The 17,714-nt window shown below is 38.3% G+C and overlaps 1 protein-coding gene across 4 annotated transcripts in view; it reads right to left on the bottom strand.

Annotated features, from left to right (window-relative positions):
- The window catches only part of VPS35L (VPS35 endosomal protein sorting factor like), a 157,991-nt gene that overhangs the window by 77,509 nt on the left and 62,768 nt on the right, over positions 1-17,714 (bottom strand). For all 4 annotated transcript variants that reach the window (XM_045848853.1, XM_045848851.1, XM_045848854.1 and 1 more), the window contains 4 exons: positions 17,613-17,660; positions 16,082-16,175; positions 11,176-11,253; positions 10,344-10,466 (listed from right to left, as the gene is read on the bottom strand). In XM_045848853.1, coding sequence (XP_045704809.1) covers positions 10,344-10,466; positions 11,176-11,253; positions 16,082-16,175; positions 17,613-17,660 — 343 coding nt within the window. The remainder of the gene's footprint in view (positions 1-10,343; positions 10,467-11,175; positions 11,254-16,081; positions 16,176-17,612; positions 17,661-17,714) is intronic.

Genomic DNA, 17,714 nt, shown 5'->3' on the forward strand with positions numbered 1-17,714 from the left:
CTCCCATCATACATAAGCCCTGGACTGTATGGTTTAACAGGGTAATTTTACAAAACATTTAAGGAATGGCTAACCCCTATCTTTTTCAGACTATTACTGTAAAAAATCCAAGAAGAGGAAAGATTCCCAAAGTCTTTTAATGAGGACATCCTCATCCCAAAACCAGATAGAGACATGACAAAGAAAGAAAACTACAGGTCAATATTGCTGATGAACACAGACCCTAAAATCCTCAACAGAACATTGTCAAACCACATTGAGCAATACAAAAAAAAGTCATACACCAAGATCAAGTGGGACTCTTCCCAGGGATGCAAGGATGGTAAAATATCCACAAATCAATAAATGTAATACTTCCTATAAACAAAATGAACAAAAATCACATGATCATATCAAAAGATGTAGAAAAAACATTTGATAAGGTATAGTACACATTTATTATACAAAAAAAAAACTCAGCAAAGGAGAGTAGAGGAAGCATACCTCAACATAATAAAGACCACATACAAGAAACACAGAGCCAACATCAAACTCAATGGGCAAAAACTAAAAGGTTGCACACTAAGATCAGAAACAGGACAAGGGTATATCCACTTTCACCACTTCTATTCAACATTGGAAGTCCTAGCCACAGCAATCAGGCAAGAAAAGGAAATAAAAGGCATCCAAATTGGAAAGGGGGAAACAAAACTGTCATTGTTTGCAGATGACATGATAGTGTACAAAGAAAATCCTATAAACTCAACAAAAAAAACTGTTCGACCTAATAAATGAATTTGGCAAAACAGTGGAATACAAAGTCAATATCCAGAAATCAAAGGCATTTTTGTATACCAACAATGAAACATCAAAAGCAGAAATCAGGAAAAAATTCTCATTTGATATAGCAACAAGAAAAATAAAATACCTAGGAATAAACCTAACGAAGGATGTACAAGACCTATACGCAGAAAACTACACAACACTGAAGAAAGAAGTCAAGGAAGACACAAACAAATGGAAACATATACTGTGTTCATGGATCGGAAGAATTAACATCATCAAAATGTTACCCAAAGTAATTTACAGATTCAATTCAATCCCTACTAAAATATCAATTACATATTTCAAAGACAGAAGATTTAAAAAATTTATACGGAACCATAAATGACCTCAAATAGCCACAGCAATTGTGAAAGAACAGAGCAGGGGGGATAACAATACCTAACATTAAACTATATTACAAGTCCAATATAGTCAAAGCATTCTGGTACTGGTATAAGAAAAGACACATAGATTAACGGAACATAACACAAAACCCAGAAATAAACTCATGTCTCTATGGTCAATATTTGTCAAAAGTTGCAGAAGCATAAAATGGAGTTAAAAATAGCCTCTTCAACAAATGGTTTGGGGAAATATGGGCAGCTACATGCAAAAAAATTAAACTCGATCACCAACTTACACCATACCCAAGAATAAAATCAAGATGGATAAAAGACTTAAATGTAAGTCACGACACTATAGAAATCCTAGAGGAGAACATAGACAGGAAAATTTCAGATACTCCACACAGCATTATTTTCACCAAAATGACCCCTAGAACAAGGGATATAAAGAATAAACAAATGAGACTTCATCAAAATAAAATGAATCTGCACAGCTAAAGAAAACATCAGCAAAATGAAAAGGTAACCAACCGTATGGGAAAACATATATTTGCCAACGATTCTTCGGACAAGGGTTTTATGTCCAAAATATATAAAGAACTCACACGACTCCACTCCAGAAAGACAAACAGCCCAGTTAAAAACAGACACTTCTCCAAGGAGGACATACACAGGGCCAAGAGACATATGAGAAAATGCTCAGCATCACTAGCCATCAGAGAAATCCAAATTAAAACCACAATGAGACTTCCAGCCAAGATGGAGGCATAGGTAGACACACTGTTCCTCCTCGGACAACCACAAATTTAAGGACAACAACAAATTTAAAAACAAAAACACCAGAACTAACAGAAAATCGAACTGTATGGAAGTCCGACAACCAAGGAGTTAAAGAAGAAACATTCATTCACACTGGTAGGAGAAGCGGAGACAGGCAGCCAGGGTGGAGAGGACTCACAGCAAGGCAGCAGGCTAGAGAACCAGGGTGGGTGAGAGGCCGGTGGTCTGGGTGGCGAGGCAAACAGGATGCACAACAGACTGCGCAATCCAGGATTCCAGCCTGGGGAAATAAAGCCTCAAAACCTCTGGAAGTAAAAACCTGTTGGACCCTAGGAAGCACACACCAAATCACATCATAATTACATTACCCAAGATCAAAGATAAGGAAAGAATCTTAAAAGCAGCAAGACAAAACAAGAGAGTAACCTACAAAGGAGCACCCATAAAACTTTCAGCTGATTTCTCAAAAGAAACCTTGCAGGCAAGAAGGGGCTGAAACGACGTATTCAAAATCTTAAAAGCCAAGGACCTATATCCAAGATTACTCTATCCAGCAAAGCTATCATTTAGAATGGAAGACCGGATAAAGTGCTTCCCAGATAAGGTCAAGTTAAAGGAGTTCATCATCACCAAGCCCTTATTATATGAAATGTTAAAGAGACTTAGATATCTAAGAAACAGAAGATGATAAAATATATGAACAGTAAAATGAGAACAAACTCACAATTATCAAGAACTGAATCTAAAAATTAACAAAAACAAAAGCAAACTAAGCAAACAACTAAAACAGGAACAGAATCACAGAAATGGAGATCACAAGAGGAAGTAGAATGGGGGAAAAGTACAGGGAGTAAGAAGCATAAATGGTAGGTACAAAATAGACAGGGGGAGGTTAAGAATCGATAGGAAGTGGAGAAGCCAAAGAACTTATATCTATGACCCATAGACATGAACTAAGGCCAGGTGGGAGTAGGGGTGTGGGGTGGATGGGCATAAAGGAAAGAAAAAAACGGGTCAATTATAATAGCATAATTAATAAAATATATTTAAAAACATATAAAAATAAATAAAAAATAAATATTAGAGCATAAATGTACAAAACAGAGTCTACAAAATCAATACAAAATATCAATGAATCGAAGAGCTAGTAATTTGAAAAGATAAACAAGATTGATAAACCTTTAACCAGACTGATCAAGAAAAAAAGAGGACCCAAGTACATAAAATCACAAAGGAGAGATAAGAAATAAATAATACCAAAAAATTAAAAGGATTGTAAGAAAGTATTATGAACAACTATATAACAATAGAGTGGACAAACTGGATGACAGATAAATTTTGAGAAACATACAATCTTCCAAAACTAAACCAAGAAGAATCAGAGAATCTGAATACACAGATTATACCTAGTGAAATTGAAGCAATGGTCAAAAAACTCCCAACAATCACTGAACCGGATGGCTTCACATGTGAATTTTACCAAACATTCCAGTAAAAACTAATACCTCACCTCTCCTCAAACTATTTCAAAAAATTCAAGAGGAAAGAAACCTCCCAAGTTCATTTTACCAGGCCAGCATTATCTTAATCCCAAAACCAGACAAAGATGTATATGACAGGCCAATTTCTATGATGAACAGAGATGCTAAAATCCTCAACAAAATATTAGCAAATCAAATACAGCAACACATAAAGAAGATCACACACCATGATCAAGTGATATTTATTCTGGCAATGCAAGATAGGTCAACATTCACCAATCAATAAATGTGATAAAGCACATAAACAAAATGTATTCTAACACACAATTCTATCAATAGATGCAGAAAAAGCATTTGATAAAATCTAGCATGCATGTATGATAAAAACTCTCAGCAAAGTGAGAACAGAGGGAACATACCTGTCAGTATATTAGTACCTACTGTTAGGTACTATTAGTACCTAACATACTGTCATTATGACAAACACACTGCCAGCATCATACTCAATGAGCAAAAAGTACAAGCATTACCCTTAAGATTGAAAGAAGACAAGATGTCCACTTCTACCTCTCTTATCAACATAATACTAGAAGACCCAGCTCTAGCAATCAGGCAAGAAGAACACATAACAGGCATCCAAATTGGAAAGGAAGAAGTAAAACTATCTTTATTTCCAGATGTCATGACACTATAGAGAATCCAAGATTCTGCCAAGAATCTACTAGATTAATAAATGAATTCAGCAAAGTAGCAGGGTACAAAATTAATATCCAGAAATCAGTTGCATTTTTATATACCAATAATGAACAGAAAGGGAAATCAAGAAAACAATCTCATTCACATTTGCTTCAAAAAGAATAAAAAACCTAGGAATAAATCTAACCAAGGATAGAAAAGATCTGTACTCAGAAAGTTGTAAGACACTGAAGAAAGAAATTGAAGAAGATACAAGTTAAGTGGAATCACAAACCATATTCATGGATAGGAAAAATTAACATCATTAAAATGTCCATACTACTCAAAGAAGTCTATAGATCAATGCATTTCTTATCAAGATTCCAATGTTGCATTTCACAGAACTAGAATAAATATTTCAAACATTTACATGGAACCACAAAAGGTCCCACATAGCAACAGTGATCCTAAGAAAGTAGAACAAAGTTGGCAGAATCACACTACCTGAGAGCAAACTGTATTTATAGTACTAGTAATCAAAATAGCATGGTACTGGCAAAAAAACAGACACATAGATCAATGGGACAGACTAGAGACCCCAGAAAAAAACCCACACCTTTATAGTCGATTACTATTTATTTGACAGAAGAACCAAGCATATAATGGGCTAGAGACAGTTTATTCAATAAATGGTATTGGGAAAACTGGACAGATATGTGCAGAAAAATGAAACTACACCACCTTCTTACACCACACATAAGAATAAACTCAAAATGGATTAAAGACTTAAATATTAGACCAGAACCCTTAAAAATCCTAGAAGGAAAAAAATCGGCAATAAAGTCTCAGACATTGCTCAGACCAGTAATTTGTCTGATATATCTTCCCAGGCAAGGGAAAAAAAGAAAAAATAAACAAATGGGATTTTATCAAACTAGTAAGTTTTTGCACAGCTAAGGAGACTATCAACAAAATAAAGAGACAAGCCACAGAATGAGAGAACATATTGGCCAATATATCTCATAAGGGGTTAGTATCCGAAATTTATAAAGAATTTAGAAAACTCAACACCAAAAAAACAAACAACCCAATTAAAAAATGGGCAAAGGATATGAATAGACACTTCTGCAAAGAGAACAGATGGCCAATAGACATATGAAAAGATGCTCAATGTCACTCATCATCAGAGAAAGGCAAATTAAAACCACAATGAGATATCACCTCACATCCATCAGAATAGCTATCATCATAAATCAACAAACAACAAGTGCTGATGAGGACGTGAAGAAAAGGGAACTCTTTTGCATTGTTGCTGGGAATGCAGACTGGTATAGTCACTGTGGAAATCAGTATGGAGATACCTTAAAAAATTAAGGGGTCTGTCTTTTGATCCAGATATCCCACTGCTGGGAATATATCTGAAGAAACCCAAAACACTAATTCGAAAGAATATAATCACCCCATGTTCACCGCAGCATCATTTACACTCGCCAAGATATGGAAGCAGCCCAAATGTCCATTAGTAGATGACTGGATGAGACAACTATGAGACATTTGCACAACGGAATATTACTCAGCCATAAAAAAAAAAGGAAATGTTTCCCTTTGTGACAGCATGGATGGACCTGGCGAACATTATGCTAGGTGAAATAAGCCACCAGAGAAGGACAAATACCATATAATTTGACTATATGTGGAATCTAATGATCAAACTGAAGTAACAAGAAAAATAGAGACAGACCCATAGATAGAAATAGGAAGACAGCTATTGTGATAGGCAGGGAGGTTAGAGGGACGGGCAATTAAGGGATACAGTGGAAAGGAAAAAGGACTCATGGACATGTACAAGAGTGTGGTGATTGTAGGGGGGAAGGCGTATAAGGAAGTTAAATGGTAATAGAAGAAATAAAAACATTTTTTAAAAAAGAAAATTGAAAAACACACAAAGGATATGGAGTTTAAATAAGATGTTTCTAAACAATGAATGTGTTAACAAGAGCAAGGAGGATATCAAAAGATACCCAGAGACAGAAATGAAACACAATAGCCCATGATCTATGAGACACAGACAAAGCAATTCTAGGAGAGAAATTCATAGTGATACAGCTACCTTAAGAAACAAGAAAAATCTTAAATAAACAATCTAAATTTATACCTAAACGAACCAGAAAAAGAAGAACAAGCAAAGCCCAAAGTGAGTATATAAGGAAGAAAATAACAGATCAGAGTGTAAATCAATGATCTGGAGTCTAAAAAAATAATAGAAAAGGTCAATGAAATTAAGAGCTGGTCTTTGAAAAGTTAAACAAAATTGACAAACCTTTAGCCTGATTCATCAGAAAAAAAAAAAAAAAAAAAAAGAGGGACCAAATAAACTAAATCAGAAATAAAACAGGGGACAAAATGAAACCAAAAAATACAAAGGAATATCAGGAAATATTACAAAAAATATATGGCAACAAATTGGACAATCTGGAAAAAACAGATAAATTACTAGAAACATACAATCTGTTGAGAATGAATCAGGAAGAAACAATATCTGAACAGACTGATAACTACTAACAAAATTGAACCAGTAATTGGAAAATCCCAACAAAGAAAAGTCCTGGACCTGATGCCTCCACAAGTGAATTTAACCAGAGTAAAAGAAGATAATACCTGTTGTTCTCAAACTATTCCCAAAATTAACGAGAAGGGATGGCTCCCAAACTCAGTTTACAAGGCCAGCATTACCCTGATACCAAACCTGCTAAAGACATTACACAGAGAGAAAATTTTAGGCCACTACTCCTAATGAACATGAATGCTAAAATCCTCAACAAAATGTTAGCAAACCAGATCCTGCAATACATTAAAAAGATCAAACACCATGATAAAGTGGGATTTACTACTGGGATGCAAGGTTGGTTCAATATCCACAAATCAATGAATGTGATACACCAGATAAACAAAATGAAGAATAAATGCAGAAAAAGCATTTGATAAGTTCTAGCACCCATTTGTGATAAAAACCCTCAGCAAAGTAAGGATAGAGGGAACATACCTCAACATAATGAAGGCCATATACCACAAACCCATAGCTAACATCATACTAAAATATGAAAAGCTAAAAACGTTTTATTTAAGATCAGGAACAAGACAAGAATGTCCACTTTCAGCAATTCCATTCAACATGTGTAGGATGTGCCTGTTGTAGGGAGCATAACCTGGTTTTTACTTAACTATAATTTTATTTTAATTAATTGTATAAGAGAAGGAAAGCCTATCATCAAACAATAACAAAAAAGCCTTTCTGAATCATTCTGTGAATTTTTGGGGGGAGGGGTATTTGGATTTCAATTTTGATTTGAAATTTTACATATCAGATATTAATAACTGAAAGCATTTCCCCTTCCTCTCATCTTAATGGTTCTCCTTTCCCCTATATTTTCTCTGTCTGCCCTGTATATTACCAAATACCACAGCCAGATTGACAATCCCATATTTTGGAAGTGTGACCTGTTAAAAGATACATACTGTTCTAGCTCCTTAGCTTACACAACCTAGCCAATATTAAAAAGCTTTTAGGCATCATACTTTCACATATATTTTCACCACCACATTCCATAATGACATCCATTCTTTGCATTTTGAAAATGATTTTTTGAATTCTGTCTGACTTCTGGCCAAGATGGATGTGTAGGTAGACACACAGTACCTCCTTGCACAACCAAAATAAGGACAACAACAATTTAGAAACAAAATTATAACAACCAGAACTGACAGAAAATTCAACTGTATGGAAGTCTGACAACCAAGGAGTTAAAGAAGACACATTCATCCAGATGGATACAAGGGGCGGAGCCAGGCAGAGAGGGTTCACCGGCAAAAAAAAAGTGGTGGCTTGTGGAACTCAGGCATGGGATGGCAGCGGGCATACTCAGCAAGGTGACGATTGTGGAGTGGGATGAGGGGCACAAGGCAGCTGGCTGACCAGGAGGTCCCACATTCGCATGCAGATAAACCAGGCGAGACTGGGGAGCAAGACAGACTGCGCAACCCAGGGCTCCAGCACAAGGAAATAAAGCATCAAAAAACCAACTGAAAATGCCTATGGGGGCTGAGGTGCCGGGAGAGATGCCCAGTCTCACAGGAGAGTTCATTAGAGAGACCCACAGGGTCTTAGAACGTACATAAGCCCACCTACACAGGAATCAGCACCAGAAGGGCTCAGGGTGCTTGGGAGAAGCAGTGAAAGGGACTGAAATCCAACAAAGAGTGGAGCAAGTGTCACTATTCCCTCTCTGACCCCTGCCGCACATACAGTGTCACAACCCAGCCACTGGTTTCTCCACCCTGCTGAACACCTAAGGCTCCACCCCTCACTACATAACAGGCGCATCAAGACCAAAAAAAAAATAAATAAATAAAAGGCCCAAACGAATAAACAAATCAAAGCTCCAGAACAAACTCAACTAAGCCATGAAGAGATAGCCAACCTATCAGATAAAGCACTGGTGATAAGGATGCTCACAGAATTGGTTGAATTTGGTCGTAAATTAGATGAAAAAGTGAAGGCTATACTAAGTGAAATGCCTTTATTGCCTTAGGTTACACTAAGTGAAATGCACCGGGAACCAATAATGATGGGAAGAACACTGGGACTCAAAACAATGGAGTGGACCAGAAGGAAGAAACAACCAAACAGAAAAGAAGGAAGGAACAAGAATTCAAAAAAATGAAGAGAGACTTAGGAACCTCCAGGACATCTCTAAACATTCCAATATCCAAATTATAGGGGTATCAGAAGGGGAAGAGGAAGAGCAACAAGTGGAAAACTTATTTTGAACAAATAATAAAAGAATTTCCCCAATCTGGCAAAGAAAATAGACTTCCAGGAAGTCCACGAAGCTCAGAGTCCCAAAGAAGTTGACCCAAGGAGGAACACACCAAGGCACATCATAATTACATTACCCAAGATTAAAATGGAGAGAATCCTAGAAGCAGCAAGAGATAAGGAGACAGTAACCTACAAAGGAGTTCCCATCAGACTGTCAGCTGATTTCTCAAAAGAGACCTTGCAGGCAAGAAGGGGCTGGAAACAAGTATTCCAGGTCATGAAAGGCAAGGACCTACATCCAAGATTGCTCTATCCAGTAAAGCTTTCATTTAGAATGGAAGGGCAGGTAAAGTGCTTCTCAGATAAGGTCAAGTTAAAGGAGTTCATCATCACCAAGCCCTTATTTTATGAAATGTTAAAGGGACTTATCTAAGAAAAAGAAGATAAAAAAAGCATGTATAGTAAAATGACAGCAAATTCACAATTATTAACAAACACACCTAAAACAAAACCAAAAGAAACTAAGCAAACAACTAGAACAGGAACAGAAGCACAGAAATGGAAATCACATGGAGGGTTAGCAACAAGGGAGTGGGAGAAGGAGAGAGGGGGAAAAGGTATGGGGAATAAGTAGCACAGATGGTAGGTAGAAAATAGACAGGGGGAGGTTAAGAATAGTATGGGAAATGTAGAAGCTAAAGAACTCATGACACATGGACCTGAAGTAAAGGGGGGAATGTGGGTGGGAGAGGGCGTGCAGGGTGGAAGGGAATGAAGGGGGGGAAATGGGACAACTGTAATAGCATAATCAATAAAACGTGTGTAAAAAAAAGAAAATGATTTTTTATAAGACACCTTATTTTCCTATTTAAGTGTCCCGAGCATCGGAGTTTATTATTATTCAGGTGACCTAATTTTAAAAATCACTTTTTATAGTGTAGTAATGATTCCTAGAACTTTATTCCCCAAGATAGCTCTTCCCACTTCTGTCACCCTTTGAGATTACTGGTGTTTTAAAAGGAAGAATGCCTTATGACATGAACCTTTTACTTTAAATCTGATTTTGCCTTTCATTAAAATAAGGGGGAAATATAAGTGTTTTCACTTTCAAACAGGTCAGTCTGCTCATGTGTTTCAGACAATTAGCAGAGAGGTAGGATGGCTCTGTTTGCAATCAAGTATGTGGTACCTCTACGAGTTTCCACATCCACTCCCAGAGCAGTCAAACAAGACAATTAGGAAAAATACTCAGTGCTGAACCAGCCACAGTGGTGAGCCCTCTACAACCTTCTGGATGCCAACTATGTTGCTATAGCTATTAAGGAAGGGTCCTGTTTAACCTACAGGGCACACTGGTATAGAGGTCATTTAGAACACTCAGAAGAGCACCAGCATTCCTCCTCCAAGGTGAACTTCACACTGAAGCCTTGTGGCAGTTACCTCGGGGGCATGGTAGGAAAGGCACTGAAAGATCCAGTCCATGGCAGGTGAGTACAAGGGCAGGTAGGATGAGAGCTCTACTCCTTGGATCACCAGATGGTTCTGGACTGTATCCCCATGAATCTACAAGAGACAAAATACACACTTAGACAAAGAAGGAAAGTCACATTATAAACAAGGAGTATGTAACTCAAGAATGCATACTTAGAAGCATTTGCATGGTCCTGACAGAAATTGCCTAGTTTCACAGGGTTTTGTTTATTTGTTTTTTTAACTGGAAGAAAACAGCAAAGTTTCCCATGTCACTGAGCTGAGATGTTCTGGAAATATGCACTGTGGAAAGAAGTAACCTGATAAAAATGGAGCCAGCAGATGTTAAAATGGAAGTCTGATTAACTGTAGACATTTCCTGTTAACAAATGCATATTAATTCTCTCTGCTTGCTCAGTACAAACAACATATTTTAATTGTCTGTAACAGATGTTAGTATAATTTTCTAGGGTTCACAATTTTTTTAAAGATTTTATTTATTTATTTTTCAAGAGTGGAAGGGAGGAAGAAAGAGGGAAACCTCAATGTGTGGCTGACTCTCACACAACCCCTATTGGGGACCAGGCCTGCAACCCAAGTATGTGTCCTGAGTTGGAATCGAACTGGCAACCTTTTGGTTCACAGGCTGGCACTCAATTCACTGAGCCACACCAGACATAGCTCTAGGGTTTACACTTTTAAAGAGCTTTAAGGTAGTCTCAACTTGCAAAAGCAATTGAGTTTTGTGAATTTGTGATCATGTACATGTTATATCAACTGTTCAACTGCATTGTTCTCCTACCTGTTTGAATATAAGAAGGAAGTCAAAAAAGTTCTTATTTAGACTTTCTTTAAGATGTGGAGCCACTTCCATTCCCACCTGCATCCAAAAAAGAAAAAGAAGAAATAAATTACCTTGACTGTGGAACAGGCTGCAAATAATATATACAGTATGGTGCCATTTTGTAAATTAAAAATGTACACACTGATAGATACAGGCATGAAGAAGACCAGAAAGATCATTCTTATTATTTTTTGTTTACCTATTATCTTATTCAATAAGCATACAATTTTCATTTTTTTTAAATAGAAGATATTTTTAATTAAAAAGAGGCATTCGCAGTAATCATCTTTGTAATTTCCCAAAGGTAATGAATGTATTTTTGAACAGATGACCAGGAAAACAAATTAATACAGCACTAGGAGGAATGTACTCTCAAGGCTATATATACGATTTTCTCTTCCTAGACTCTGAAAAATGATTAACACACATGGATTATGGTATATAAAAGAGTCAGCTGGGACTTCACTGTTGCATTGTTAAAATATATGGATTCATTCTTTACTAGGCAGGCATGGAAGCAGACAAATTATAATATATTTTAAGAAATTTTACATAAGATAAGCATGAAGCATAACAATGCTATAATCCATTGGTCTTGTATTCACGACTAACACTTCCTGTAGAAAGAATTTGCTAATCAGAGAGAAGGTGGCTAGAGGCGTTGGACTAGATGGAAAAGTGAAGGTCTGAGCTACAAAGTATCTCAACTGGCTCCTTAAATTAAGTTCTTCAGATATACCTCAGATACTTTCCGGCTTTAATGCAAAAACACCTTTGTAAGGAAAGTTGCTTTTCTGGTGCATAGTTTTTTACAACAGGTCAGATTTCTGCCACTCATTTCCTCCTCACTCAGAAGCCTGAAGATTATAAATAGTATGTTTACTATTTAGAAATAGTGATGTTTACTATTATCTTCACAGATGCCTATCAAAAATTCCTTTGAGAAGAATTATGAAAGATTCATGGGTTGTTAAATTCTAAGGGCACCTCTATGGCTACTGGCGATGTTTCCAAACAAGACAGATTTTTAAAAGGCTCTAACAACAAATGTTACATCCAGTTCTACTATGTTTTGATTCTGTTTTCTTTCATTCCACTCAATCATATCTTAGAAAGGAAATAATTATCTGTTAGGGGACAACAAAGAAAGGCCCAGTGGACTAGCAGTGGAGATGAGCTGAAAGGACTGTGACTCAGAAGAGTAGTTATTAAACTTTCCTTTAATAAAGTATTGAGCTCTCTGTACACCCTGCACACTCACTGCTTTTTTTTTTTTTTTTTTTTTTTTGTGTGTTCCTTCCCATTTAGCCAAATGAGCAGCTTGGAAACCTGCTGGGTCTGAAAGATTTCTTCCCAGAGGAGCAAGGGTAGTTGTTCATGATTTTCATCTGCTGCTTTTGTCTGTCTGGCATTTGTTCTCAGTTTTTGTCTGTGGAAAATCAAACTTTTCTCTTGGATCAGGTTTGTGACAGAGTTGGACCCAGCCCACCCCGAGTTCCAGGGATGGGGACATGACCTAGACTGGGTCTGTAATCATATGTTGTCCTATGGCCACAGTGACTGCTCCATCAACAAACAATACACATCAATATACTATCTTGGGTCACAAGACAGCATATGGCAATTCAGCCAGGAAACTCTGACTGGAACTACTAGGGAAAAGAGGACTCTCATTCTACTGGGATTCCTACACTGAAAAAATGAAAGTCTGGAGCTGCTGTGGGCCACTGTATAGAAAGAGCATGGCTTGGCCTGGCTGGCGTAGCTCAGTGGATTGAGCATGGGCTGTGAACCAAAGTTTCGCAGGTTCGATTCCCAGTCAGGGTACATGCCTGGGTTGCAGGCCATGACCCCCAGCAACCGCATATTGATGTTTCTCTCTCTCTCTCGATCTCCCTCCCTTCCCTCTCTAAAAATAAATAAATAAAATCTTAAAAAAAAATAATTTACAGTGGACAGTTAAAAAAAAAAGAAAGCATGGCTCAGAGTGAAGTCAATTCACAGGAAAGTAGAGCTGAGTGATGATGAACAGGATGATTCTTGACAATACTCTGAGGTTATGGATCTAGCCACGACTACATTATTCTCTGACTCTTCAGAGCCAATCTCCCTTTTTGCTTAAAGTAGTACAAATTGGGTTTTTGCCACTTGAAAACCTTAAGAATTCTTACTAATGCATATACACTGTCTTACTCTTTTTGTCAAAAAATGTTTAAAAGTAACTACCCAATCAGGAGAATTAATGTACTGCCTGGATTGAAAAAATGATTTCAACAGATACAGTATATTTCATCACCAGTGTTCCTGGGATGGTTCTGTTGTCTCACCTTAATGTCACTAAGTTTTCAAGATGTAGCTGCCACTGAAGGCACTTTATATGCAACAAGTATTATCTTTTTCCTAACTCACATAGCTTTCTTAAAACTTTAAAACCAAACAGGTTTGCAAGGAATAGGTATTTCTCCTCTTTCTGACTTCTATTTAAAAAACAAAAACATATTCATAAGACATGAAGTAATTCTAAATTTTCATTGCTCTATTATTCAAATAATGTTAAGGTAAGTTCAAAGCTTTTGCTACAATTTACAAGGGGAAGAGCAGCAATGTGAGGATATGCAACCGATAAAGCTATCGTGGCATCTTCCCCAGAGGCTCCAGAAGTGTTCTGTGCACAGTAGGCCCAGCAAACACTGCTTCTAAGGAAATATTTAAACTTCAGTATGGTCCAAAGTTGTGCTATCAGAAACATAACCAATATTCCTCTGTGAAAAATTCACCTCTAGTTTCAAGCACGGCAATACATAAACACTTTGGCCTGTTAGAAAAGTGGAACTGGTTGCCCTGAAATGGAAGACATTTTCTTTCATTCTCAATATCAAGAAGCAGAGCTACGAAAGTGTCCTTCAAAAGGATGTCTGCTACTTACTCTGAGGGCAATGACTGATTTATGACACTTGAGATTATAACAGGGTACAGCCAAGAGTGGGGCCCCAAATAGGGATTTGCAATGGGGCCCAGAACTCAAGGTGTCCAGGATATATTAGAGAAATATATAGGATATCCTTACCACCCCAAAAGGCTGAGCTGGGGGATGGGACACAGGAGCAGGGCCATTGTTATATAGCAACAGCTTTGCAGCTAACCTCTGGGATGGTCATTTAACATTATCTATAACTTTTAACTGGTTTCATAGGTATGTTAAACAGCTGTGGCCATGCTTTGAGCCAGACGGATGGAAGTGACTTCTACCCAAGATGTAACTGGGAGGCAGCTCCCCCTGGTTACAGCACCTGCATGAGAGCTTGGAGAAGATTGGTTCCATGCCATGGGGCCACACCTGCCCTGACTTACTATGCAAGCCCAGTAAAGCTGGAAGAATAGGGGAATGCTGGCAGGTGTAATTGATTGCAGGAGGAGTCGGAAATGGGGCTGCAGAGGAAGATTGGTGCAGGGATTTAAACCCAGGCGCGGCAGCCATAGCGGGGAGAACCATGTGGCTTTGGCCCATGTGGGGACCCCGCAGCTTTGGGGTGCTCCCTTTAGTCATGTGGCTTAGGAAGCAAGAGAGACTTTGCCTGGAAAAAAAGGGGTGAAAGGACTCTTGCTGGTGGGCCATGAGAAGGTGCCACATGGCTTTGGATTAACTGGAGATCGTGACCATGACACACTTGATGGTGCCAGGAGCCCGAATCATGGACTTCTACTTCTTTTCCTGAGATACGGTACCCCAGACTGGGCAGAGGGAGAAGGAAGGACTGTGTGTGTCTGTGGGTGTTCTAAAGGACTTTAGTATTTTAATGAAGACATTAGGTCACTACTCTAAGTCTGTATAGCCTTTAAATAAATATTTTCTTTCCTTTTCTCAAATCTCTGGCATTGAGAGTCTTTCCTTTGCCAGCAGGCATAGCAAGCCTAGTGAGGCGTCCTTTCGGTAATCGTATGTCATACACCATCCTTGGGTCTGTTCTGTAACAAGACTAGAGAACAACTATCATATGATGGATGGTCAGATCAAAGAAGTCAATCAAAGGCTACTGTTTCTCACCTCCTGACTTAAAAATATAATTACTAGTGGGGGTATGGGGATCTATGTAGCTCTGTTCTCCAGCAAGACTAGGGCTCATCAAGACCCAACAAAAGGGGCAATAAGTCCTCTTTAAAGCCGAATAATGCTGATGGGACAGGCAAGGAGTACTTCCACTGAAAGCTGACACAGGCAAAGGCCCCATATGATTTGAAGAAAAATAACTGTAAAATGGGTTGTATTTTTCATGAATAAAAATTAATAATTTTAAGTAGAAATGTCATGGTGCATTAAAGGAAAAAAAGGCTAAGTGATTTACCACGTGGACCACCTTGTCCATTAGAGCAGTGCCAAAGATGGGCCTGCAGCCTCCTCAGCCAGGCTCTACAGACCCTAACACCTGTCATCACAGGGAGCTCTCCCTGCCAAACAGCCCTCACCAACTCATACTCTGAGTCATCTCTTGAATATGAGGACAGAAAAGCTAATATAACAATCAACTTCAAGACAAAGGAAAAGCATGTTTCAAGTCAATGAAAAGCAACCCATAAGCTCAGAGGCCTTGAGAGCCTCCTTCTCAGCAAGAACAGAGAAACAACTAATTCTGAAAACTAGTTCATTTGTAAGATGATGACCTTAAATGCCCCCTAATTAGAGTACAGTAAGTAGGTCTAGTTTAAAATTAATTTTTAAGAGAAAAATCCTACAGCTCTGCTCTCTGTGGAAGAACCATACTCTAAAATTAGCAGCTAATAAAGTCCTTCTTTCAAAGACTTATGTCAGCATTTAAGGAGACAGGATACTGTCACATTTGTGAGCACAGGACTTGATGTGACCTACCCGGCATAGATAGGCCCTGGCAAACACTGACACCAGTGGGTCTCCAATCCCTCGAATCATGCAAGTTAGGCGGGGCAAACATTCTGAGATCCCCCTGTTAGAAACAAAAGATGGCAGAGAGCATTACACCCTATGTGAGACCTCCCTGTACTTTGTTTTTAAAACAAAGACAAAGCCAAACTTCCTAAATTTAGGGGGCAAAAAAAAAAATTGGATTTCAGAAACAAACTAAGGTCAAAGTTTCAGAGTTTTCTAAGGCTATGTAATAACAGTCTTTCCCTCACTCACAATTCATTCATTGAATGGTTTCTTTCATTTTACCACTTGTTAGTGCTGTAGTCTAACCTTCACTTTTTCTGCTGTCACATTTACTTTACTAGGTAAATTTAGCAGTTTTTGTCCCCCAGTTATTTTCTGTGGATGGGTACCTCCTAATTTTCTCAATATTCTCACTGTTATCTACAGGGGTGGGCAAAAGGCGGTTTACAGTTTTAATACAAATACAATAATTAATAAACAATACAAAAATAAACTGTTTTACATTCTCACAATTATAAACCTTTTGCCCAGCCCCAAATAGTCCTTTGGCACTGACTTACTGTCCTGTGCTCTGACCTTCCCCATCACCCAATACCTACAACTCCAGGTTGGCATGAGTATCCCCCATCAGTGGGGACTGTGCTGTATGTATTTCTCCTGTGACATGGAGCTGACTACCTCTGCCTGGGGCATTATGCTTCCCCCAATGGTGAGGCAAAATAACTGTTCCTTCTACACCAATGTTTTCCCCACAAACGACCCCAGACATTCCTAAATCCCAATCAAACCCATTTGAACACTAGATTCTAAACTACTCCATGGAGCACCTTGAGTCAGCCATGGCATTGAGGAGTTAATTATCTACACACCACCCAACAAGACTCAAGATTTCCTGACTCTACAGAAAGAAGCTCGTGTTGCCCCAAGCTCTGTAAACTACTCTCAAAACAATGTCTGTAGTGACCCAGGGTAGTCTGGGGTTCAAGAGCAAAGGCTTTTGTATCTGACATTGTTATCTTCATCACCATGTTAGACAGCATCAGTAAACAGAGTCCAGGCCAATGCCTGCCAGGTTTGGCTCTTAGTGTGGTGTACGCAGCTCAATGGAGCCTCCCAGACCTCTTAAAGTCTCGTTCACAGAGGAGGAGGCTCAGGGTCAGAGAAGCTAAACAACTTGCTCAAGAGCACATGATTATAACAATGGCAGATCCAGGATTCAAATCCAGCTGAGCTGATCTCCTATGAGCTATTTAATCAACCTCTGCTAGCTCGAGTTTATTTAACAGTGAGATGAGGATTAAAATGATATCTCTACTTCATTAGGTTTTCATGTGGATTAAATAAGAAAATGCATGGAAAATATGCTACTAAGTATACAACTACTAAGTAACAGCTACTATTATTACATTGCCATTAGTGTGTGTGGGGTGGGGGACAAACTGATTTTTTGTAAGTGCTATGGCTCTGGACATTTCAGAAGAAAGAGCCTTACGTTTTGGACAGGAACTTGTTACACTTCAGAATGGATGCTTCCACATAACTACAAAAGCATTCCGTTAAGAAAAGACACTTTCCGGAAGGCCTGTTCCTTAGG

This window comes from Phyllostomus hastatus, unplaced genomic scaffold, assembly GCF_019186645.2.
Source record: "Phyllostomus hastatus isolate PE091 unplaced genomic scaffold, TTU_PhHast_1.1 phas_contig_64, whole genome shotgun sequence".
Taxonomy (NCBI): Eukaryota; Metazoa; Chordata; class Mammalia; order Chiroptera; family Phyllostomidae; genus Phyllostomus; species Phyllostomus hastatus.